We start from the raw sequence: 25,243 nt of genomic DNA on the forward strand, positions 1-25,243 counted from the left end.
ACATGTGACCATTCACTGGATCCTTTCTTTCCTTTTTGTTCATATTGCCTTTGTCCTCCTGCACTGCACTGCACTGTTGTCTGTGTCCTGGAATCACAACTGCAGAGAACAATGCTTGTGAGACAAAGCCATCTGCTTGTCGCGTCGTTGTGAAAGGGCTGTGATGTATCTTAGAAACGTGAAGGAAAGCCCTTCTACTGACTTCTTTTAATGTTCGCCACTCACTGGCGCTCTGAACAGTGCCTTAGAATAAGCTGAAAGTCAATAACTAAAGCTATTGTGTTTTTTCTTGGAAAAAAATTCTAGCAGACTGTTTAGGAGGGTTTGACTTGGAACAGCACATACTGTAATGCCACCTTTTTTTTGAAAAAAAGGGACCATTGTTCTGGTAGACCAAGTTTTGTCCTTTAAATACAACTTTATTACAGTATGTAAGAATTATGACTGCCTTACTCATGGTGTTGATGAAAGAAAATACATAATACGCATTCCATTATTATGTACTATGTTTATCTGCATGCTGTTGTAACCCTGTGTTTATACAACCAATTAAAAAAGAAATAGCATAATAATAGTTTTTAGAATTATCTGAAGATCTTACATAGTTTTCATCTGTAATAAGTAGAATTCACAGTTGAAAATGACTTGACCAGATGTAGCAATAGGCATCTCAAAATGGTTAATGAACTCTGTAATCATTTAAAGCAGTTACAAAATTTTGGCCAGCATTTTTTTTTTTTTTTTTTTTATGTTCTCATCATGATCCCTGAGAACCAGATTCAGGATGAACGTAGGGGCATCGCCCCAGGGCCACTCAGCTGCAGCCGCGAACCTGAACTCAATGAACATGAGATCCCAAGCACTATAAAAGGAGTGGAGGACAGATTCTTGATCAGATCTTTACTACGTTTCCTGGTGTTCTCATAGCAATTCTAGTTCCGTGTTTACTCGCCTGCTTCCAAACTCCAATTCCCAGTGTGTTTGTGTTCCAGTCCAGAATTCAAGTCCTGCCTGGATCAGTTCTCCACACTCTTACCCCAGTCCCATGTCCCAGCCCTGTCTAAGTCACGTTTCCATGTACCAGTTCAGTTTCCCTTACAAGACCACTCAGTGCATCTCTTTGCTCCGTGTTCCTCGTATCACATTAGCACATCATTCCTTACTTTGCTCGGTGCACTTACATATATATTCATTCTGCACTTCAGAATATCATACTTTTTGTCCACATATGGGCATACAGTGGCACACGTCCCTGTCCATGTTACCACCAGATGTGACAGTTCTCTTTGCTGTGCCCCTGGCTTTTGTCCATTGCAGGGGTCTGGTTCAAACACCAAAACAAGTGGTCGAAGCGGTCCAGCAAGGAGCACCAGTGAAGACTCGATGGAGGATCTCGGGCTTCATTCTGGCCCAGTTCCCATTGCACGGCTAGATCTTGTATCACAGACGTGTCCAGAGAGCAGATCACCGTTCCAGGGTCTTCCAAGTACAGGTATATATGCACTTGTTTGTTATATCATATTTGTTATATTTGTTTCAGCCATCTCTTGATTCTTTGTTTAGTTCTGTGTGCCACTGTGTTAGAAGAGTGCTCTATAAGAATAAATTGAATTGACTTGAACTGAATTTGTAATGAATACCCAATTTTTTATTCTTTAATCTAGTCAAACATAAATGCAGTTAAAATTCCAATGCTTGTTGCATTTAGGAAATTGTGTTTTGTCCTTTGGAAGTCCTTTATAGTACTTTATTTGGTTAATCTTATTGGGCTTTCAGTAAGAATAGCACAAGGGTAGGTCAAAAAGGTATCCACGATCTTAAAAATCTTGTCATATGCAGATTATCGTGGCTACTTTTTGACTTACCCTCCTAATGTGCACACAACATATGCACCTTTTCCTTTTTTGCTGAGGTGGTATCGTGTGTACTCAAGCTTTAGTTTTTTTTATTTTGCAGCTGGTTTACCTTTAATAATACCAAAGTAACCATTTCAAGACAAGACCAGCTGCAGCTCGGCATTGGAAAACTATGGAGATTATATTGGATTTCAGGAGATTCAAGCATTTAGTGTGCCCAGCGAGAATTGATGGCATGAGTGTGGAGTTAGTGTGAGACATGCAAGTACTGAGGGTGCACCCGGACAGCAAGCTGGAGTGGACGTGCTACACTGAGACCTTGTACAGGAAAGCAGAGAGTCACCTATGCTTCCTGAGGAGACCTAGGTCCTTGGAGTACGAAGGTCACTGTTGCAGATGTTCTACCAGTTTGTTGTAGCTGGTGTCATCTTCTTTGCAATTGTATGATGGGAAAATTGCATTTCTATAGCCAAGTCTAACAGATGTTAATCAAGATGGCTGGTCCAGTCCTAAGAGTCAGGCTGTACTCTCTGGATGCAACTGCACAGAAACAAATACACCCTGAAAAACTGCTAGCTGTTATGGATAATGATTGTGACCCTCTGCACACCGCCTTGGTCAAATAGAAGAGCACTTTTAACAATAAACTGGTGTATTTGCACTGTTCCGAGGAGCATTACCTCAGGTTATGTCTACCAGCAGCCGTCAGGTTCTACAATGGGTCCTCATGGGGGTGACCCGTTAATAACACGCCTGCTGTTGTGTGTAAAGAAGCTTACTTATTTAATCACATAACGTATCTATCTACTTATCTTTGTTTCATCAATGTGTATATATATGTACGCATGCTGTGTGTATGTATGTTGTATATTCTAATCTGCTGCAAACGAGTGGAATTTCCCTCCATGATTAATAAACTTTTATTCATTCATTCCATCATTCTTTGACTGGACTATGCAATCGGGTTGTTTTATTTCCTATTGCAGGAAACAACAGGCCCCTGCAGCCACATCCCCCAGCAGACAAGATGTCCACGGCAAGAGCTGGCACCAGGAAACTGCGAGCCTACAGCGCAGGGAGAGAGAAGCCTGTCCTGACAGGTGTGGTGAAGTAGCTCAGGACACTTTTTATTAATGTCTGTGTGAAGCTGTGTAAGATTTGCGCGTGTAACTTGCGTAAAATGAGGCCCCGTACAGGCTCCAGAGAAAAATGGGACCAGGGTATAACCAGTTAATCCAGTTTGGTCCACGTATTGTCTTGACTGTTATAATTCCAGTTTTGTTGTGATAGAATTTCTGTAACCTTGCGCTGTTGTATAATGCTTCATATGTTGTTCTTTATCTCCCTCTGCCTAACTAAGAAGCTGCTCCGGTCTGCAGTACGAAGGGGGGCGGTGAACCTGAAGGCGCAGCTGATTCCGCTGCATGGAGCACGAACATCACCGGCGACTGGGCCACTGACGAAACTGAAGGGCAATCCAGGCGTGATCATAGCACAGGTCAGCAACTCCTGAGCCAGGAAATTGCTGCAAACACACATACCCACTACTTTTCCATCTAGGAGACAGAGCATTGTTGATACGTTTGGAACTCCTGCTTGCCGTACTGCGCACACCCCTCCCATTTCGACTGTAGGCAGAGGTTTCATTACAGCTAATGGAGCATTAAATAAAAGTCAGGAGTAACTGTACCAGGGCCTTGCATGTTTCACAGTGGGCTATTATAGAGAGGTGATTACAATACTGTTTAACACCCGGAGAATGTTCACTCACCTCTCTGACAAAGAGCAGCATGGAAGCTTCATTTGACAGCCAATAACCATATTTCTTTTAACCACTTAAATTGAAATTGTATGTTGTCTGATTTAAGGTATTGGGCCCTTGACCTTAGCCACGCAATGTAGATTTGGTCAAAGTGGTAGAAATAATCCAAACAGAATGTGCAGAAAGCAAAATTACAGTAGGATTTGAGACAGAGAAATTGCATAATGCTGAAATTAAAATAAAGCATGCTTTTTTGCACATGAGGCTTTATTTAAAGTTTGTTAAAAAAAAAAGAAGGCAGCATGAAAGAAAGGTCCCAGGTATGAGCAAAAAATAAACCATCTCATTTCTCCGCTGCCTTTGAGTTTTGATTGTTATGAGGTTTTTAGCTGCTTTCATTTGCTCCTTTCCTTTGTTCCAACAAAATGCAGCTGTCTGTGGCTCCTGTTTTTATAACTCACTTTAAAAATTCTATTTGTCACTACCTGAGCAGGTCAAGAATAACAGTAAGAGCCTCTTTCATTAGTGCCTATACGGATGTTTTCAATGCAAGTCATATCTGAAAAATGTTGATATAGTAACATTGCCCACAAGTGGCTTCTGAGAAGATATTGAACAGCTAGATTCCCCCCCCCCCCCCCCACCTTCACTCATATCCCAGGAGGTCTCTCTCGCTCTCTTTTTGTCACTCTTGCTGTCTCGCTCTCCTTCCGATTTAAACAGCTTCACTCTGCCTTTATGTGACTGACATTTCACACGCAGGTAGAAAATAGCGGAACACAAATGTACAAAAGAAGAACGTAGTTGAGCATCAGGGGAAAGCTGTTTGTGGCAACTTTACAGCATTGCTGCAGTGCAGTAGTGTGAGGCCTTTCAAAGCGTTTTTGAATTCTGTGTGTTTTAGCACAAGGGAAGAACCCCGTGGCTTGGTGAAGTTGTGTTGTTCTGGCGCGAGGCATGTGCCAGTACCGCTAATGATGTAGTTTGTTTACCAGCAGGTGCACTGCACACAGTACGCGTCCGCCAGATTGTCAGCCCTATTTATATGTTGTTGAATCGTTCATTAAACCACTACACTGCAATTACAAAACAGCTTAAATGTAACTGGGCCAAAATAATCGATTTTTAGTTATAGAAAAAATTTTTTTATCTCCTTTTTATGATTTTATGATTAAGATGTAAATTGTAGATTTTCCCCATTGTTCACACCTTCTTCCTCCATCCTCCTAGAACTTGGTCATGGAGGATAACATAATCCAACTGTATAGCTTTGACATAAAATTTTCCGTGTCACCTATTATTTCTGTTATTCCTTTATAAGTCTGCAATGAAACATATTGTGCAGAGAATTGCGAAAAAGTGAACCATCTGAAGATATTGATTTTAGTTGAAATCTTTGAGCAAAGAACTTGCAGAGTGCTTTGTAATCTCCCATTATTCCCATTAAGTTTTTACCTTAATTTCGAGGTAGATTCCCAGAATGGGACCTGCTAAATACAATAACCAAGCTTTATATATTCACTGTATAAGAGGTATTATATTTGTCTGATGTCCTGCGTTTCTGTAGAAAGGTGTTTTAAGTCATTTAAAGTATGCGAGAACTGAGCAAAGTAATTCATGTCTCTTCTGTGTGAATCGATTCTGTTTTGTAATTTCTCGACTGATAGAACAAGATGTCACTCAGTTCTGTAAGATATGCCTCATCAGACACTTTCAAAAGGGTCCTTTAAATAGCCAGTTCCTCTTTAAGCTCCTTTCCCTCAACATAAAGCACGTACAAAAATAAATAAAAGCAATAAAAAATTAATCAGTAAAGATCCTAGAAATGGATTGTCTGACCTCTCATTCCAAGATGCTTAAATTGAAAGTCTTAATGACTATTTTATTGCTCTAATCAACAGCACACAAACAGTAAATGAGACAGATGGTTTTTGTTGTCAAGAGAATTTTCGCTGTTCTGTTTGTGTGTGTGTGTGTGTGTGTGTGTGTGTATTATATATACAGTATATATATTTTTTCTTCTTTTTGTAGATATGTCGGGTTTACCTGACAGTCTTGTGGACTGTGTTAGTCGGAGTTCAGAAATGGATCCTCAGCTCCATCAGCCATCTGCTGGTGACTCACTCTCCCCACGGGATGGTGACCAAGATGAGGAGGCGGAGCCTGAGCTCAACCTCAGTGATTTCTTCACCTTCTCTTCACGACCACACTATGCTAAACATTTGCTGGGCCACAATCATGTTCCAGAGATCACCATGTGCTCCTCTGAGTGGAGGAGTGATGAGGGCAGAGTCCAAAGAGGGGCACGGATGGAGGATGACTTCATTGCCAGTGGAAGTGACGAGGTTGGTGTCCCGCAATAAAATGTGTCATTTTGCAGATTTATGCCCCAGATCTCCTAAAGTGAAAGAGTTATAGATCCCGAGGGAGGTACAGTGAGAGTTTTCTTTTTGTCACTTTCTATCAGGAGTCCAGCCAGTGAAGGAATTATAATTACTCCCGCATTTAAATCCTTTTTGCCCTCCCTATGGTTGCTGGCTGAAAGGCAAATGAGTTTTTTTTTTTTTTTTTTTTTTTTTCCTTCTTATTGGGATGCAGGTGCTCATTTCATGTCCATATATATTCAAATGACTCTTGCATCACATTTTTTGTAGTGTTTTGTTCATGGATATCTTATTAGTGTCTTATTTTGTAGTGAATAACAGTGGCAACTTGCTATATTAAATTCATAATCAAGTTCATTTTTAAGCCATTATTTATTTGTTTACAAGTATATATTAGGTATTTTCATATGCTTCGAATTAGGGAAAAAACTACATGTAAAATCATCAAAATTGGACCTGCAGATAAAATGATGCATTGAATTTCACTCTCTGAATAAATTATTCAGATTTAAGACTTTCATTATTAGTCTGGTAAAACAAAAAACACTGAACCTTGAAATAATTTAATGCATACATTTTCTTCTCAGACTTTCAAAGTAATGTGCTTATTACTTTGTATTATTCAAAACTTGAAAGAAAATGTGTAGACCCTTTTTGAAATATTATTTCTTCTCCGTATGTAATTAACAATGTGTAGCTTGCTTTGCACACCGTCAAAGCTTTGTTTTGAGAACACAAGCCTTATGTGATACTTTGAAATATGGATGTTTTTAATATGGATTTTATTTCTTTGTGTTAAGTATTCCAGTCATATTAATGACACTTTATTCTCCACAGTTGAAATCCAAAACAAAGCAGCCTAATTAACATATATATTTACTGTGATTACATGGAATCATCAAAACTTAAAAAAAAAAGCTGTTTACTTGAAAAGCTCAGGAAATCATGGCTAGTATATGCTTCTCATCCATTCTTGAAATTAAATGTAATGTCTTTATTTTTCACTATTTGAATCTTGCAACTATGTTCTGTAATTGATGAGTCCTGCAGCAGAGACCGTACTTCCATTATGAGGAGGGTGAATGGTCTAAGTTCACAACCACACACCACTATCAGTGCAATAGAAAAGAAAAATCACAAGGGCCTCCTCAGTTACCTAAAAAAAAAATCAAAAACATTTAATCAAACACAAAATAATTTGCCAAATGCTATAAACTCAGTCAAACAGAAATATTATTCAGAATAAGAATATTCAGTAAAAACACTTATTCTTGCTAAATAAAGGTCCTAATACAAGTCTTTAAACAATAAGTCAGGTTGACCATGCCACTCTTGGGACCATTCGCTCTTGATTTGCACTTGGCACACTTGTTTTTCACACACAGTTGTCAGTGAGTGTGTAACTCCTGTCTTTCAATATTGACTCTAATGGGAAATCAGTTTCATCTTTAGTATACATATGTTATGCTACAGTTAATTAGACTGCTTTGATTGATGCCTGTGGCACCTCATTTGCATTTCAGCAGTCTCCTTCCTCAGGAAGAATGCACTCACTTCTCCTTGGGGATCTGAGTCAATCTTTTGTAAATTGTATCCTGTAATGTTTTCTTTCTTCCATTCCATAATCTTAATTTATTTTCGATACACAGGGTAACAAATTTAAGATGTTTTAATTTATTGAACTTCAGATTGTGAGTCAGAAAAAAAAATCCCATGCAAAAAGAATTCTTCTCTGGAATGTTTCCTTTTGTAGAGCACAAACACACACACTGCCGTCCTGTATCTGCGTTTCCATTTATTGATGGAATTGAAGAAGGATACACATGTACAGGATAACTTATCTGTATACAGTGTGTGTGTCTATGCTTGGTGTGTAGTGTTATTTCAGGATGGCATATAATTTTACGCATGAAATGAACCTAAATAGGTTACACAATCATAATTTGCACCATGCACCATACACCATGCACCATATCAAAGCGTTTTCCAGTCATCCTCTGTAAAGCTTAGAAAATAAATGCACAGCTGCTTACCAAGTCTGCCGATGATTACGTTACTCATTCATATGAGTATATATGAAGTATTGAGGCATCAGGGTTAGAGTATCAACCTCAAATATCTGTTCCTAGCCAAAGAACAATAAAGGGCAAGTTTTGCATTTTTAAACATCTTACAGACCCATAACCTTTTGTTCAAAGGACCTAAATTGGGTGTACTTCATGAAGAGATTGCATCCGTGAAGTGGAAATAGTTGCTGTTTCAAGGCCTTCGACTCAGCAGGCTCACCAATCAGCCCCACATACAAACCCATGTCACTGCTGGTGATAGTTGACTCTTGCTTTCATCCCCAGAAAAGCAGGACCCTGAACAGCAGAGTGAAATATGCATTCAGTATTAATTTCGAAAGACAGGAAGGAAACAGCGGGAGAACATGTAGCTGTTAGCCACCAAGCGCTACCAAATGTACATTGTCATCAGGCAAACCTCATTAGTGTCTGAGCAGAGCTGTCGGCTTTAAAGCTATACTCTCTGACACCATTAATGAGGATGAAAGCTCGAATTAAATCAATCAATTATTAATAGCGACAGAGCACCAGGAAGAATGACTAACAAAGTGCCTGTTTTGACACCTTTGTCTTTCACTAAGTAAAGAGATACTAAACAGTGTTAGATACTGGCGAGGTTTCCATTTAAAATTGTTTCTCATTTTCAGAAAGTTCAACATTTTATGCTCATAAACACATTTAAAAGGTTTAATAAATTCTGGGCTGCTTACCTGGAGCACTTTCACAGCCTCTGTTTATTTAGAAATGTTCAGAGCTTCTGCTCATTGAAATTCTCGTGAGTCATTCAAATTTTTACCTCAGGAAATTCACAGTTTACATAATTCATTGTTTACATAACTGTGATTGGACATATTATGTCATGTCCTTTGTAGTTTGCATGTTAAAACTTTTAGCATCTGCTTGTGGACCAGTGGGCTTTTTCATTTCTCCTTTGGACTTAAAAAGTATGTGAATAAAGAATATGTCTTGTCGCCAGCAATCCTTGAATGTTTCATATATCGCTGATGTATAGTTTCTCGCGCGCTCATTTTCAAGGATATGTCCTGAATATTGAAACGCCTACGAAAGTTTGTTCATATTTTTACCCACTGTAGTTTTGTAATATGCATAATTTTGCTCTTGACTGATCTGCTTTGAAGTTGCTTATAGCTGTTTTTTTGTGATATGACTGCATTTTCTGAAGCAAGATTATGTCTTTTTCAGTGATGCATTAATTGAAATCTACATGTTTATGGTATAAATCTGTTTACCTTTTCAAGTTGGTGCCATTGCTTCCAGCTTTTTATCTGGCTTTTTCAAACATGCTGTAGGAACATTGTTAGTGGCTATGTGATCACAGGTTTTACAAAATACAGCCAACTAAAATTTTTACTCTCCGGAATGTCATTATTTGATGTTACCATCTTTTACAGCGATCTACACGATAATACGTCTGTTCGGGTTTAATGTACAGATTTTGTGTAGGTTAAAAAAAGTACATTTAAATAGTAGTTGAACTCAATCAGTATAGAAGGAACTTTGGTGAAAAATAACAGTTATGGAATGTGATTAAAAGAAAAGGTTTGAATTGGATAGATTTCTTTATGTGACCCATGGCCTCCAACCTTTTTCTTTTTCAGGATGAAGCCTACTCAGGATTTTATAGTCAGAGACCTGGTGTTCAGTCAAACTCAGGTGGCGCATCTTCATTGGCTCCTGCTGAAGATGATGGAGATGATGGACACAATGAAGATGGCACATTCAGCAAATTATGTCCTGAAAATCAAGTAGAACCATCACCAGCCAATACAGTGATGGCGTACATAAGCGGGAACTCGGACCCAGGAAAAAATATCACAAGTCTGCCCCAGCAGGCCAACATGGTACCAGTCCGTAGTCTCTCTCCGAGTAGAAACAGGCTGGGACACAGCCTTGAGAATGGAGTTTGGAGTGGCTTCCACGGTGCCTGCAGCAGGACTTCACTCAGCAGGACCTCACTCAGAGAGATCCTGGCGTCCGACTGCATGCGACACGTTGAACACACAGTGAGTGCTCCAGTTTTTGGTTATGCTTCTAAATTGTTTGCATTAATGTTATAACTTTGTTTATACATCTAAACGTTATACTAACTTGTAGTTTCCAGCAATCTTTTTACTGTGTCAATTTAAAGTAAGCAGATCTACAATCTTTTTGTCCCTTAATGCCCCTCACTCATTATTATTAACTAGTTTTCCAAGTTGTCGTGGTCTGGAGTCTGTCTTGGAAGCAGAGTGAACAAGGACCCTTGATTCCAGTAGGTCCATTGCAACAAGAACACCTCAAATATTTTGCACTTCTGGGGAAAATATAGTTTCTGCCATAGATAAAATGAGTTATCACACATTTCTTTGAACTTAAAATAAGATTTATGGGTCACCTTTTTAAACAAACAGTAATTTTATTTAATTCCAGGCAGACTGTTTTTGTCTTATGTTAGCATATATATGTTCCTAGAAAAATGTATCTTTTTCTTAAGGCAACTTAGGAAGTTATTGCTGCCAACATGTCTCAGCAATGTTGAAAGAATGCCCCTGGATAAGTTGTAGGGATATTATTAATTCTGCTTTCAGACTACAGGGAATAACTTTTCCCTTTCTGTGAAACTCAGAATACTTCTTTGAATATCAAGTCTGTGAAGCTTGCATTAAATCCATCTATGTGACACTGGGAATAGCAGTTGGGAAATGAAAACACAGTAACATATCACTGTCAATGTGGCATCTTGGCTAATGACTCCTGCTTCATAACACACACAGGATGTCACACCAGATGCCCCAAAGTATACAGCATTTATTGCAAACCCCAGGCTGTACATTACAAGCTGTTTATCATTTTCACAATAACTTTCAGCTGAGCAGCACTGAGATAAACACTTCTCATGAAGTATACTTTTAGTATTGTTTTTTTTAGTTTTGTAAAACTGGGATTATTTACTGGGGTTTAAATTTATCGGCATTTTTCTTAAATTATCTGGTCAGGGAACAGGGAAGGAAAAAAACAGAAACAATGCTTTCAGAAGCTTCTGTAATTTTAGTATATTCCTTCAAACTTAAATTTGATGATGGGGAACAAAAAAACAACCTAAAATTTTGAGCATTTTAAACAATGGTACTTTTATAACATGCTGCAAAGTCATTGCTTATATTGAACTTTTATCTTCTGTGAAAAATGCAAAGTAAAATGCTTGTCTTCCTTGAAAATACACACACACACACACACACACACACACAGAGCCTGAAAACGCTTGTCCCAAGCGGGGTCACGGCGAACCGAAGCCTAACCCACCAACACACGGCAAAGGCTGGAGGGGGAGGGGATACACCCCGTACGGGTCCTTGCAAATGAGCACACTGAAACTTTACAACATACGCAATTAACTTTAAAACATCCGTCAGCCACACTAAAAGGTTTCATGAGTCATAAACGCATCTGTTACTGTTTACTTTTCATTTATTTTAAAACAAAGTGTTAATTTATATCCATCCAAACCTAATTTGTTCTCACTTAAAACATATGTGTGTATAGTTCCAGCCTTTTTTTCAGTTTTCTTCAAATTATACATTTAAATTTTTAGTATATGTATAAATTATAAGGTCCCACTACACCGGTCTTCTGAAACATGAATCATTGTGTATCTCAGCATTGAATAACTTGTGCTAGACTACAGTGACAGCCATTAATTCTTTGTACATGTCAGATACATCAGAAATTATACCATAAAAGAGTCAAAGTTCTGTGATAGTGTTCAGATTCAATAAAAAGCTTTTGTTTGTAAAATCCTAAAAAGGTGTTGTATATAGTATTATTTTTTTTAATACAGTAATATATCCCAAACATATGGGAAGCAGTAAAACAAAAACAGCATTAATAAACAATAAGATGCTTTGCCTGCCTAAAGAGAATAAAAGTATATCTCTAAGCCGTCAGGCAGCAATCATGACCGCTGCTTTTTGTAAAACACTGCACTGTAATGTGTAACTCAGAGATGTCACTGATTACAGTGTTTCTCATATTACCCCAGTAACAACATGCACACAACCCCGGAAACTGTGAGCTGAGCATACTGTCTTGTTTAGTTAAAAACCGACATGATCACATTGCAGGAGAATATGACAATGAAAACACATGGAGTAATTACCTTGAAAAGAAACACCACACTACCAACTACAACTTACTCACCCATTTAAATCGCTCCTGTAAAAACACACCAGCTGTATAAGTAGCTTATTCAAGAATACTACCGTTAGAGGTGGGATTTGAACTTGCAACCTTTAGGTTCAAAGGTAGCAGCTGCCCCCAGTAATGTTACCAGCTGCCGATTGTCTGGTTGTCATGCTGACCTTTTTCTTCCAAGCAAGATAGCACTTTGAGTAGTTTTTTTTATTTATTTATTTATTTATTTATTTACTTATTTATTTATTAAATTCCTTGTGAAGCAGTTCTGGAGAAGTTTAGTCTTGACAGAAAACTAATCTGACAATTACTGTCTGTGTGAATGCAGCAGACATGGCCTAAAGCTCATTAATGGTGGTGCCAAATAGTCCCAAAAGAAATTATTGGCAAGATATTTAAATTGCTGGCACTGGTTTTGGCTCCAGTGATGTCACTGTTCACATTTCACGCTTGCTTCATCCAGCCTCATGAACATGTCCAATTTGCAAAGCAGCAGGGAAAGTGGAGTGTTTGTCTGTTCCCCTGACATGATCAAACTACAGCTGCTACAGGGCTCACATCCTGCAGGAATGTGTGTTCTTGGTGTGGGGAACAGAAGAACAACTACAGTACAACATGCCCACCAAACAGCAGTAGTAACACATTCCGTTTTGACCAGACTTGACTCTCTTGGCTGTTAAAAAAAAACATAAGCGATGTGACAGAGCTTCTGAAATAAGAGGTGTCAAATATGTCTGTCCCGTTCCCTTCTCAAGAAGGCTGTTTTGAGCTTCACTCCATCGATTCCTATTCCCAGGCTGCTATGCCATTCCTATCAGGCTAGTCAGACCATAACAGTGCTCTTCCCTTGTGAGATCCCTTAATCAAAAACGGCACGATTTATAGACATTTCTGTCCACATAAAAGAGAACAAGCAAATCTGGATCTGACGTGTGGACCATATGGCTCTCCCTGTGGTCCCATGTCATGATGTTTTAAGAAGATTTTTTTTTTTCTTTAATGAGAGATGGAAACCCAAGAGTAACTTTATATGCAAACAAACAAACTTGTGTTTAATCATTCTTTCCGAGTTTTAGTATGTGCCCACAAGTTTTCTGTTACTTGTCTCTGCTTTTTAATGTTTCTTAACGTGTTTTAAATAGTCACCCCGACACCACCTTTACCACCCTCTTCACATCTAATTTGCAGTGGTTAAGCATTGTGACTTTTAACTAAGTAAGCAATAACACTAAGAGTGAGGGTCATGTCACTCACTACCATTGTTCTCTCACTGACAAATGCAAAAAAATTGCCTTTTTTTTAGCTTGGGAAAATTATAATCTTTTCATTTATATAATTTCCTGTCTTCTCCGCACTTTCACTCTCTGCCTTACTTGCACAATCAACAGTTTCAACGTACAAATGGCCCTGAATTTACAGTATTTATGGATTAGGTTCTGCCTAAAATGCCTTTAACTTTGAGCGGTTACAACTACATTAAATGGCTAAAAAAAACACTATTCAATGCAGATTGTTGATGGTTTCATGCCGTAAACGTGTAACACAACACGACGCAATGTGTCAGCACTGTAGGAGCTGAATCAAGTTGGTCCCACACTCCTTTGTTTTTCCACTAACAACTGAATGCCAAAAACATGTGACTTTCATTTCAGTAACATGTTTCAGATGACAGATGAGAAAATGCAATTAAAAATAAATGAAATGGAAAATATTTGTATCTCTGAGACTGACTTTGTCATTTGTAACACGAGAAACCAGCTAGATAGAACAAAATCCAGAAGCTATAAACCTATGCGGTTTAATCTGGCATAAAAATAAAGTAACATGACACTTTTTTTTTACTTTGTGTGGTACAACTGCAGCTAATGTATGAAGTGAGCCCAAGATACCTATAGCTAGACCCAAAAACTAGGAAATGTACAGTGAGAGAAGGTTAATTTTAAATTATTTGCAGTGAATAAATTATTACAGTGAATCTGAGAGCATGATCAGATGAGTTTTTTAAATTTTTGTCAGAATTCGGTAGTGTTTTGTCCATTTCACAGGGCAAGTACTGATTCATGTTTAAGGACTAGTGATACTCAACTGTACATTAATGTACATTTTTCAGACTGCTACAGATTTTCAAACAGAAAAGAATGTCAGCTAAGTTAACCTTTTCATTCAACTGTGACAACCGTTGTTCTGTCAAAAAAGATTTTTTTTCATAAAACTCACTTTAAAAAGAGACATCTTAACCTTTTTCTTATTTTCTATTTTTAAGACAGGTGAAGAAAACAAAGCCCTGTCAATCAGAACAGGTAGTTCTGAGATGTGTAATCTGAATAGTCTCAGAATGCAAGAGGAAGAGGAGGAGCTGCAAATGCTGGCAAGTCTCCGCAGGCAACAGGAAGATGAGGAGCTGCAGGTGGGCAGTCACACTGCTGGCCTCAGCGCATCTCAGATCCACAAGTGCAACGTGAGCATGAGCACTAGCAGTGACGACACTTCCACCTGGAACCCCAGCCTCCACATGGTGAGAATGGCACCTTAAGAGTCTCCCTAAACACCACCTCTTGTCCTCCTGAGTTGACATCCACTCTTCTGTTCTGATATCTAGGACCATATCCAATTTAAATGTTCATTGATGAGAAACTCCTCTTTCATTTAATATTAAAACAAAAAGTATTTTTTTAAAGAGTAATGATCTGGGTACTTAGAAAGAGCAATTCTTTAGGATGATGACAAGCAATTTTATTGGTAAAGAGGAATTTGATTAGTGAAAGTTGTGTCTTTTGCTCCATTACAAAACAGAGGTAAGAGGATGGATAGGATAAATAATATTAATTCTCTATAACTTGCAATGAAATGGATACCATGAATGTGACATGGTTTGCAGTATTGTGTGCTACCAGGTTATGTCAGCCTTGTTTTATCGGGCCTATGAATGACGATAACAAACACAAGTTCCACCATAACCGTAATTTCATGTTCCCTTTAATAGCTGAGACCACTGAATTCTTCCAACTCCTTCACACTCTGGGTGTCTTTTGTGGTTATGAGCCCGGTGGCAACTGCAGTAGAGAAAAATCTCGTCGGTTTTCTACATAGATTGCAGGGGATATAGTCTGGAGATCCATGTGTCCTATCAGAGGGAGCCGCTCCTGTTTTTATATATAATAATAATAATAATAATTTTTACAATTATATAGTATTTATAGAATTTATAATAATAATAATTAAAATAATTATAATAATAACAACAATTATGATTGTTGTTGTTGTTGTTATTAACAATGGGTTAATTTCCAAAAATACCTTTGAATAATTTTCTAATCTCATTATCTTTTGTTATTAGTAGGAGCAGTATCAAGATTTCCAGAAAATAGCAGAAGTTAAAACAGCCATTTTTGCTCAAATTGATTTGCTTTCGGTTTGAAATTTTTCACAATACCCAGAAAAGCAACGCTGAAAGACCATCTTTGATATCGCTATATACTTTGTTGTGCAGACACTCCAAAATCAGTGATGAGGAGAGGGGGAAACCACCTTTCCTCGGGTAGTTTGACATGGAATGACTGGCGCGTCATTCTCCGTGTTTTGTTATTCCATATTCTGCTCTCAGACATGATTCAGGGCATGACAGGATCCTGATGTTTCAGTTTGTAATTAATAGACTGAAATAAATATCATTGACTTAAAATTATTTCACCCTTTAGCCTTCAGATAGCCTCACTGTTTTACAAGAAATACTGTGCACTATGGTGGGATGTGCACTGCACTGTAAAACACATGTGGTTGATGGGGAGCCATGCAGGAGAGTGCAGTGCAGCAACAGTGCCACCATTAGACTACCTGGAGATGGCTCGTAGCAGTATTTTTTTGACTGACTGACAACTGCCCTAACTGGACAATGTGATCTAATCCCATATTCAGACAGTGACATTATTTGAAGATTGTTTGTGTAGCTTGAATTAACTAAATCCATGCAGAGTTATACATTTTTAATTAAAAACCACATGTTCCTTGTTTATTATCTACGCTGTCATCTGTCTTTCAGTGCAACTTAAATTCCTCCTTTGTGTATTGGAACAGAAGGGTTAAAGCGTACTGTTATGATGATGGTATTATGTTAAACATGAAGATACTGTGAAAGGGAATGAGAGCTGCCATTCTGTGAGGAAAGTAAAACTGTGCATCTGTCTCCCTTTACTGTTGACAGCCACCTAATCAAGGACATCATTATCAGACAGAAATGGACCCGCTCCTTCATTCCAATCCACGGTGAGCATCACGCTTGGCTCTGTTTGTCTCTCTGGTGTAATGCACTGATTTAATATTCCATACTTGCATGTCTACTAGTTAAATAATACTGTCTTCTGGTCAAGCAATCAGTCAGAAAACTTGATGTTAGAACGCTGTCAGATTTTATTCTTGGTTGTAATTCTTGTACAGTGCACTAAAATGAGTTCTCGAAAGTGTAAATATATCTAGATAAAACCAAAAATAAATGATTTTTTAGCTTTAATATGCTTTTGTTTAACATGGCTCGGAAAACATTAAGTACAGTATTAAAACATTAAGCTTCAGAACAGTAAATTTGGGATTGAGTTTTCAGCACAAGTGAAAAATCTATGCTTTCGTTGCATTGCACAGCAGTACAATAACAATTCAGTCTTCATTTCACTTTTAAAAAATGAATATGTGATGCAAATAAATGTCACAGTGTAGGATCGTTTGCTGTGGAGCGCATAGCAGGAATGCATTCAACGCATAAAACTGGATAAGAGTTCTTAAAGAGCCATACTATGGCCTGAGAACATAATTATCAAATAACAAAAATAGATATAGTAAGTTCTAGACTTGTGAACTGTCATCTTATGAACCTCCAGAGATCGCAATACGTTGTGTATTGTCCATACGTCCTCTTTCTCTTGTCACTATAGACTGTTTCTCTTCGCAGTTTTTGCATTTGCATGGTTTGCCAGAATTCCCATCCCTCCCAGCAGTCCCAGAATTCCCAGCCAAGTTGGCAGCATTGTTGTTATGATTTGGTGTTCACATCACTATGGCATGTTTCTTTTCTGCTATTTTCTGTTCGATAATCCACTACAGTATGTCTGAAAAGCACTGGCAGCGCTGGTAGGAAAAGGCAAACAATTACCATGGAAGGTAGAAATAATAAAGGCGAATGAGGTGAGGAAATTGCAAATGTTGTCTATGCTTTCAAAATGAATCGTTCAACTGAAATTATTTCAGCAGAAATAATTACTATTATACTGCTACATTGTGACCAGACTGACTCACGTACAAATTTCTGGTCCCTGTGGTGTTCCTAGGTTGAGGAGTTATTGTAATAACTTGATAAATGGCATAATCCAGAGGTTTCTGTTTTTCCTGTTGTCTCTGTGAGTTATGAATTGTTAACAAGGTCTCTGAGGCTAACCCTCAGTGGCGAGTGAAAATGTGCTGAAGGCAATGCTGGCAGGGAGGTGGAACTAGGAGAAAAAGCTCCAGGGAAAGGCAAGGAAACTCAAAGAAAAGTGTACCCACTGGGGCCACCCATCTCTCCCAGGCTGCTCTACTGTAGATGTACTGTACACAATGAGTCATAGCAGTATCGAGAACCCATGAAATGGTCGCACGGTGTGCGCTTTACTAATTAATTCGTAGCATTCTAGATTCAATTTCAAAATGTGTGGAACTCATACAAACATTTTCTGAACCGCTTGTCCCATTCGGGGTCACGGAGAGCCAGAGCCTAACCTGGCAACACAGGGCGATAGGCTGAAGGGGACACACCCAGGACAGGACGCCAGTCTGTCGCAAGCACTCCAAGCGGGACTCGAACACCAGACCCACCAGAGAGCAGGACCTGGTCCAACCCACTGCTCCACCGCGCCCCCTGGAACTCATACAGTAGATATAAAAAAAAAAGATGAACGTTGCTCTATCTGCCTCGCTTTACTGCGCAGTGAATCTGTAGTATCTGCTAAACAGTGGACAGGAAGGTGGACCCTGCCGTGGGCCACCCAGACTGCATCCATAGCCTTGCCTGTAATGAGAAGGTTGCTTGGCCTTCGCTAAGCAGCGGGGTCACCATCTCCTCCCATTCTACAAGGACACATTCCAGCAGCAAGAGGAGGAATTCTTGTGGAAAGTGGTGGGGGGGGAATCACAGCTGCTCTGATATAACGACAGATTCCTGCCGAAAATGAGCATCATTTCTTTAGGTCGGGGTCTTTTTCACTGATTCCCGGAGCAAATTTTCTCATGAAAAGGGCACCCACAAAAGACAATTTTTTTTTTTCCAGAAATTTAGTTGGTAGCACAAATTTCTCACTGACGGCATTGCTTTAAAGCCTGTGCCCTTACATCTCAACAAGTGGAAAAAAAAAAAGCCTACGGAAATAGGCAACAGCCACAGTGGTGCTATTGAACAGAGCAGTGTTTAACCGGAAGCAAAATAAGTTTATTCGGATCTGTCGCTGGTATTATAAAAATAAAGTGCTGTTCTCTGGGTTTCTTGGAAGTCTCCTTTTTTGAACTAGAGGATCTTATGAAGGAAAAAAAAAAAAAAAAAACTATTGTTGTGATGACCTGCAGGTTCAAATGTATTTTGCTCTGGCTGCATAAAAGAACATGGCGTGGAACATCTTGGAACTTTGTCACAGACAGGTGGGCATTAGGTCTTTTGTACGTATAGTACGGCCCCACAGCCTTCGGCCGGGGTCTGCTGTGACTGTAAGCGAGGCGCTCCTTCTCCTCCGCATAAGTTTGTATGTGATTTGTAAGCAATGACATGGCATCACCTAGTTCCCCAATTAGTAATGGCATCCTTTGAAGGACCATGAGCCTGGTTAATTAGTTGTGACTGTCAATTAATATCTCAGGACCAACGATGGAGATGTAATTTAAGGTGCGTAAGTGTGATTATGTTAGCAGCGAGTGCGCGGTGCCAAGTGACAGGCTGACGTTTTTTTTCACAAAGCCCCGTGCTTTCCGTCTCTTTGGTCTCATTTCACAGATCAGGTAACAACCAGAAATTACATCGAGCAAAATGGTTTCCCCGGAGTACTTACTGTCATCAAGCTAACATTATCACACTTTAAGTAGAACTTTCTTTTCTGTCACTGTAGATTTCATCTGCCTCAGTACATTTAACACATTTACATGGATTCTTACTGTTCTGGAGTCAATGATTCCTTTTCTTTGAAATCTCTCTTCTCTGTTATGGTGCTCCTTTTAAAAAGGATGTTTGGTAGGAGTTGTCAATGTTTCCCACAGTTCTGATTTCACTCAGAAACAATTAAAGCAAGAATTTGTGGATAAGTGCTTTGACACCTCTGCAGTTTTTTTTTTTTTTTGAAGAGACGTCAACCATTATTGGCCATAGATCTAAAATATGTAAAATATGTCAATATAACCCTTTTTTTTTTTTTCCCCAAAAGCACATTATTGTCACCAGGAGTTTCACTTTTTTGTTTCTTTTCTTCTTGCTCTGTCAACCACAGGCAGGCAGTTAGTAAAGCAGCCAGGTAAGACTGAAGTACTGTTCACATAAGTACTTCTCCTAGTTGACAGAATTTCAAGGTGAAGATGTAAAAATGAAAAATGATCAGCTGAGCAAATTTTGTTTGGTTTCATTACACCACAGGCTCAAAAATCAGTGCTACCCCAGTGTAGCAGGTTTTCTCCCCCTTACAGATCTATGTGTTGGTTGTATAGGCTAACACCACAAAAGGGTTACTTGTACACTGTCATAACATGCCATCTTTACATTTATCTTCTCCCTGTTTTTTTTTTCTTTTCATTGCTTTGAGGTGCGTAAAAAAAGGGAAGGGCACAAAAAATGTTTATCGCTTTGGTTTTGTGCATTGCTATTAAATATTAACCTGTAAATAATAAAAAAAAAAATAAGTGAACAGCTAAATCTGTTCCCCTGGGTAATGCAGACAGCTGCTTAGTTCTGTCAGTGCAGCGCAAATTCCGTGAGACACTGAAAATAGTCTGTGTAACCATCCCTTTCATTGCAGTATGTATTTAATTGCTGTTGAGCTGTGCCGCATCATTAGTAATTGTTCACCGATACTGTACAGTGTTGGGATAGCATGTGCTGAGGACCTTTTCAGTTGCTTTTGTTCAGTAAAAGCAGTTCTTAAGGGAGATACTCCTCCAGTCCATTATAACACACTCAGCCAGAGGCCTCCCTCCCATTTTCTTTTATTTCTTTTTGCTGGCATGTTTTGAGGGTCCTTATTATGCGCATATATGAATAAATATAATTACATTTCTGTCTGCAGTTTCTCATTTTTTTAAGAGCCTGTGACAGAGTGGTCTGTAAAATATGATTTTTAATCCACAGAGTATCGCTCTGCAGTTTGGGTCCGTAAGCTCTCAGAAGGACAGGACTACGGGTCAGTAACCTGGAGCACTGTACCCCTGTCCAGAGGGTTTTGGGTTTGAATGCTAGTGTGACTTGTGGCAGCTCTGATCTGTTCTCTGTCCACAATTCCCCATCTCAGTTACTGCTACTGAAACACTTTGAATTGGAGATAATATCAGTTTGTTTCATTCACAGCATCAAAATCTGAAGATAGTATCTAGACAAAAGAGAGCGCTTTTAATATTAAATTTACTGGCCTACATGATTTTTCATAAATGTGTAAACACAATACCTGTAGATGAAATGCTGAAATTTCCAGCCTCTCGGGCTATTGAAAAGCAGTGCAAAATTCTGCAGTTTGCATAATTAGGTATTTCAGATTTTGCTAAACTGCTTGTTTCTGTGTGTTTTCTTGTAACAGGTGTGATTGACGCTGAAGGGACCTGTTCTGATTAGATGGTGAAAGGGGAATATTTGTGCCTGCTAAAATTAAATACATCAATGTGTTTTTCTATCCTTGTTAATTGGTGTGAAGATATTTGCATAACTTGTGTTATGGTGCTGCTTTGCTTTGTTTTCCGTTGCATTATAGCGTGACTGGTTCACTTGTGTTGTCTGGACTGACAGGTTATGAATGCTCTATTTTATGTATTAATGTGACCCTTTCGTGATAGTGGGGTGGTGCTAAGGGTTGTACTTTGAGGTTTAAGAAACAACAGTTTGGGGAGTTACCTTTTCTTTGCAGATGTGCTCTGGTTCTAATTGATTAGTCACTGCATTTTCATGATGGCTCTCTAGGGCCACCAACTGGTGGAAATCAAAATGTGAAATACAGTGCAGGTACATGAGTATTGACAATGTGTGTAACCGTGCCAAAGATTCCTCGAATACACGTTCAAAGCATTATTTAGTAGAGGAACGTTCAGCCAAGTCTGTTGTGAATGTGAATACGGTATTTATTAGTCAAGATGTGGAAGCTTGTTTATTGATGTGGAAATGATCTCTTATCATTTTCCTTGGGCTAGTGTGAGGATTCCTGCTGCTCCATACCTAAGTGTGGTTCAGAGAACAAGTTTGGGTACATTTCTTAAAGCAATCTACATTTTAGTCCATAAAACTTGACTTAGGAGCACAGGAAATAAACACAAGGTAGAAAGGAGAAACATAAGGCAATCTCCTCAAAGTCTGATACACTTAAATTTAACTGAGAAGTCAAAACAGATGTGATGTTCATCACATTAAAAAGACAACAAAACTGGTTACTGTATGCAGTAAATGCCAGTTATTGCATATTTGACTATTCAGAAGTAAGCCCTTTTACATAGGTCTTTCAGATTTATTTGCATTTCTGCTTTGAGAGAACCAGCACTGGCTACTTTATGGCTGTCGTTTGCAGCTGAAGGTCAGCATGGACACTTTGCCTTGGATGCTGACCTCAAAGATAGAAGAGCAGTTCGGATGCACAGAGCAGAAGCCATTGTCCCCTTTTGCGGTTGCAAGATTTTATCAGCAGAAACCCAACTGTCTATTTCCCCGATGACTGAAAAAGCACTGATTTGTGTCATTTCATAATTTGGCACATGTAGGTTTAAAATTCCTGTTTTTCAGAGATAAGACAGGAAATGAAATTTCTTTGATATGGTAGGCCTGATTAGCAATTTATTATGCATTTCTACTAAGTCTTCATTACATTTCTCTCGTGATGTTATTACATTCTCTACTATCTTCGTCTCAACAGCCATAAATAGTTGTGTCCATTAACTTCCTTCCTTTTTCAGCATCGGAAAAGGCGTAGAGCTAAGTAATGCAAGATTTATATCTTAACACTGTCCGTGCAGTTTTCTGCTTCAAAGAACCAAGTGCAAAGATAAGCCAGGTTGTGAATCCTTATAGGCACAGTTAGGGCAAAGCAATTAGTCTTTGTAAGATCATGGGTTCAGTAGTCCTGTAAACAAAAAGGACACAGTTAGAACTATTCACCCCTTACTAATTTAAAACAAGCAGGACAAATGTCTGTAATGCAGCATGCTGTGATGCTTTGTGTAATTATACCAGGTAATCAAGTTAAGACACATAACTACTCTGAAACAAAAAGGGAAACAATAATGAAAAGGATACTGCCATTATGAGTATAGATGATGATAATGGTGAAGATGGTGGTGATTATCATTGCTTTTGTTTGGATGACTATTTTTCAGGGACTGGTTGGATGTGTTTAGCCCTCCCATAGTGCCTCCCAGTGAGCAAATGAGAGGAAAAGGCAAAGGTGATGACGGCAGCGACAACATGAAAGGTACTGCAAGGAGAATCTGACCATTTCTATCATCTCTTGGTCCTGTGAAAAAACACCTGTCTCTTACACCCTAGGACACAAGTATTTAATTTTTTTTAATGTTTTTTTTCCCCTTCTTCCCTATGACATGCAACCACTTCCAAGTCATTGACTTTATCTCCTGGGCAGTACTATTCCTTAAGGACCATGTACACTGAGTGAAACAGCATTGTCACTGCATCTGCCACATGGACTCTCATTTTTGTATAACCTTTGATTTGAACATTGGGCTCTTACCACCTGTCATAGTACTTATCATTTCAAATATCCAGACATATTCAAAAGACATCACTGGCAGAATGTCTGAATTTCTGCAAGAGAGTGTGTTCCACTGATGTATGGATGAGTGGCCCGTTGTAATTAGTGTATCTAGCAGTGTGAGTCACCTTGGTGAATAAGGTATGTGGGCTGATGACACTACATAGAGTTCATTGGAAGTCACTTTGGAGAAAAGCATCAGCTAAATAAATAAACGTAAATGTAATTTGTCCTGATTATCAGAGGACATACATTGAGCAGTTTAAGATGTTTGCATTCAACGTGACTAAATGCATTTTAAGTGATCTGCTTGTGAAGATTAAAGCCAAAAATATTTTTGAAAAGATGTGCCACATAGACCTAACAGATCAAAATGTTAATTTCTAAGAATATTAAGAGAATGTTAAATAATGTGCCATGGCAGGTGTCAGGTCTGAATATTTCTTAAATGAAGAAGCTCATGCACCAAGAAATCCACGATGTTGCTATCCAAGATGGTTAAATGAATTTTAAGTAGTATCGGTTGACATGGTCTTTTAATTTTCACTGAACTGGTGTAGCAGTGGGCGGGCAGAGATTCAGACCAAGAAAAGTAATTGAGAAAACACAACAAAATACAAAAAGAGTACTTAAAATTCAGTTTGCACAAAGCTATTACACATAGTGTACAAATATTTTACATGCTTAATTGCATTAAATAAACAATGATTAACCAAAGTGTCACAATACTTGCATTCAAAGACTAAAACACTGTTGGAAGAGTTTAAATAAGTGGATAGGAAGCAGTTTGGCTACAAAATCTGACTGGAGAGGAATGAAGGGGGAATTTTCTGAGCATCTCAAGCTTTGTAATGCTTACTTATCCCTGGGACACATTGTACTTGCACTATATTTTTCAAGTGCTCAAGGGGAAGAGTGTAGATGCTGCATGAGTTTGGGGCTTTTACATGTAGGGTTCGAGTCACGGTGTTGAATGTGTACCCTGACAGATCCCTCTGAGCTGCAGCTCACAGAAACAGGCAAATGAGATTCAGTAGCTTGTGTTATGTCATCACTTGTGTGCTGGAATAAGTACATTAAATGTCAGTTGAAGGAAGGAGAACGGCTTCTTCAAGACTTTAAAGACGAAGACAAAACCTGTGTACTTTAACTGAGCTGAGCAATCACTTATGTCCAACTTGTGCGTTCTGCAGGTGGTGAAGTGATGACAAACAAAACAGAGGTGGAAGATGAGTTCCTCACTTTGCTGTATGACCCTTGCCTTAACTGCTACTTTGATCCCGAGACAGGAAAGTATTATGAGTTGGCTTAAGTCAAATAGTTCTCAATAATAGCATGATTACGCTTGACACGTGATACATACTGTATCATATGGTAATGTACCAGTAATTTACTGTGTTAAGAATCTTCACCATTGTTTACATGGTGCCACACTGGCTCCTCATGTTATAAAAAAAAGTTGTTACCAGTTTCCAAGAAATGATAGCATTTTCCAACTTAATTCATTTTAATAGCATTTTCCTCACCTTGAAAATGTATATATTTTGCACAGAGAACAAAACTTGGTTTTATGAGACATTCATTGAGAATCTTAGTGTGAGACCAGATAAACTAAACTCACTTTTTTCATCGTTTTAAATTTTTTGTTTTGATATAGATCAAAGTTTAAATATTTTTTCAAAGTTTTAAAGTATTATAATATATTTATTTATTTGTACTTTTTTTGAAATACCATCTCTGAGTGCGTTGAGGGTGAAATCTTATAATCCTTGTCCTTAGAACAAGACATATCAAAATCTATGAATTGAGGCAACTTTGAATCACCGTAGAGGTAAAGACGTTTATAAGTTGTGGGTGTCTGGAGTGGAAATAAAATTTTATGCAGCGTCTTGAGAAACAACCATGTGACTATATTGCAGATAAAATAAGGGATGGCTGTTTTTTAATCCTTAATAACTGTAACTTAGTAAAATTTGCTTTGGAATGACAAATAAAACAAATTATGAATAGACTTATGTTCCTAATTGTG

The 25,243-nt window shown here is 38.5% G+C and overlaps 1 protein-coding gene across 1 annotated transcript in view; it reads left to right on the top strand.

The window, feature by feature from the left end:
• cfap20dc (CFAP20 domain containing) overlaps window positions 1-24,762 on the top strand; it is a 46,389-nt gene extending 21,627 nt beyond the window's left edge. Inside the window, exons 9-17 of the mRNA XM_018760815.2 lie at window positions 1,318-1,492; window positions 2,843-2,956; window positions 3,217-3,354; window positions 5,650-5,963; window positions 9,688-10,092; window positions 14,523-14,774; window positions 16,461-16,522; window positions 22,823-22,917; window positions 24,408-24,762. Of these exons, the coding sequence (XP_018616331.2) occupies window positions 1,318-1,492; window positions 2,843-2,956; window positions 3,217-3,354; window positions 5,650-5,963; window positions 9,688-10,092; window positions 14,523-14,774; window positions 16,461-16,522; window positions 22,823-22,917; window positions 24,408-24,526 (1,674 nt within the window). The 3' untranslated portion in view covers window positions 24,527-24,762. The remainder of the gene's footprint in view (window positions 1-1,317; window positions 1,493-2,842; window positions 2,957-3,216; window positions 3,355-5,649; window positions 5,964-9,687; window positions 10,093-14,522; window positions 14,775-16,460; window positions 16,523-22,822; window positions 22,918-24,407) is intronic.
• Window positions 24,763-25,243: the final 481 nt, after the last annotated feature.

This window comes from Scleropages formosus, chromosome 2 (assembly GCF_900964775.1).
Source record: "Scleropages formosus chromosome 2, fSclFor1.1, whole genome shotgun sequence".
Lineage (NCBI taxonomy): Eukaryota > Metazoa > Chordata > Actinopteri > Osteoglossiformes > Osteoglossidae > Scleropages > Scleropages formosus.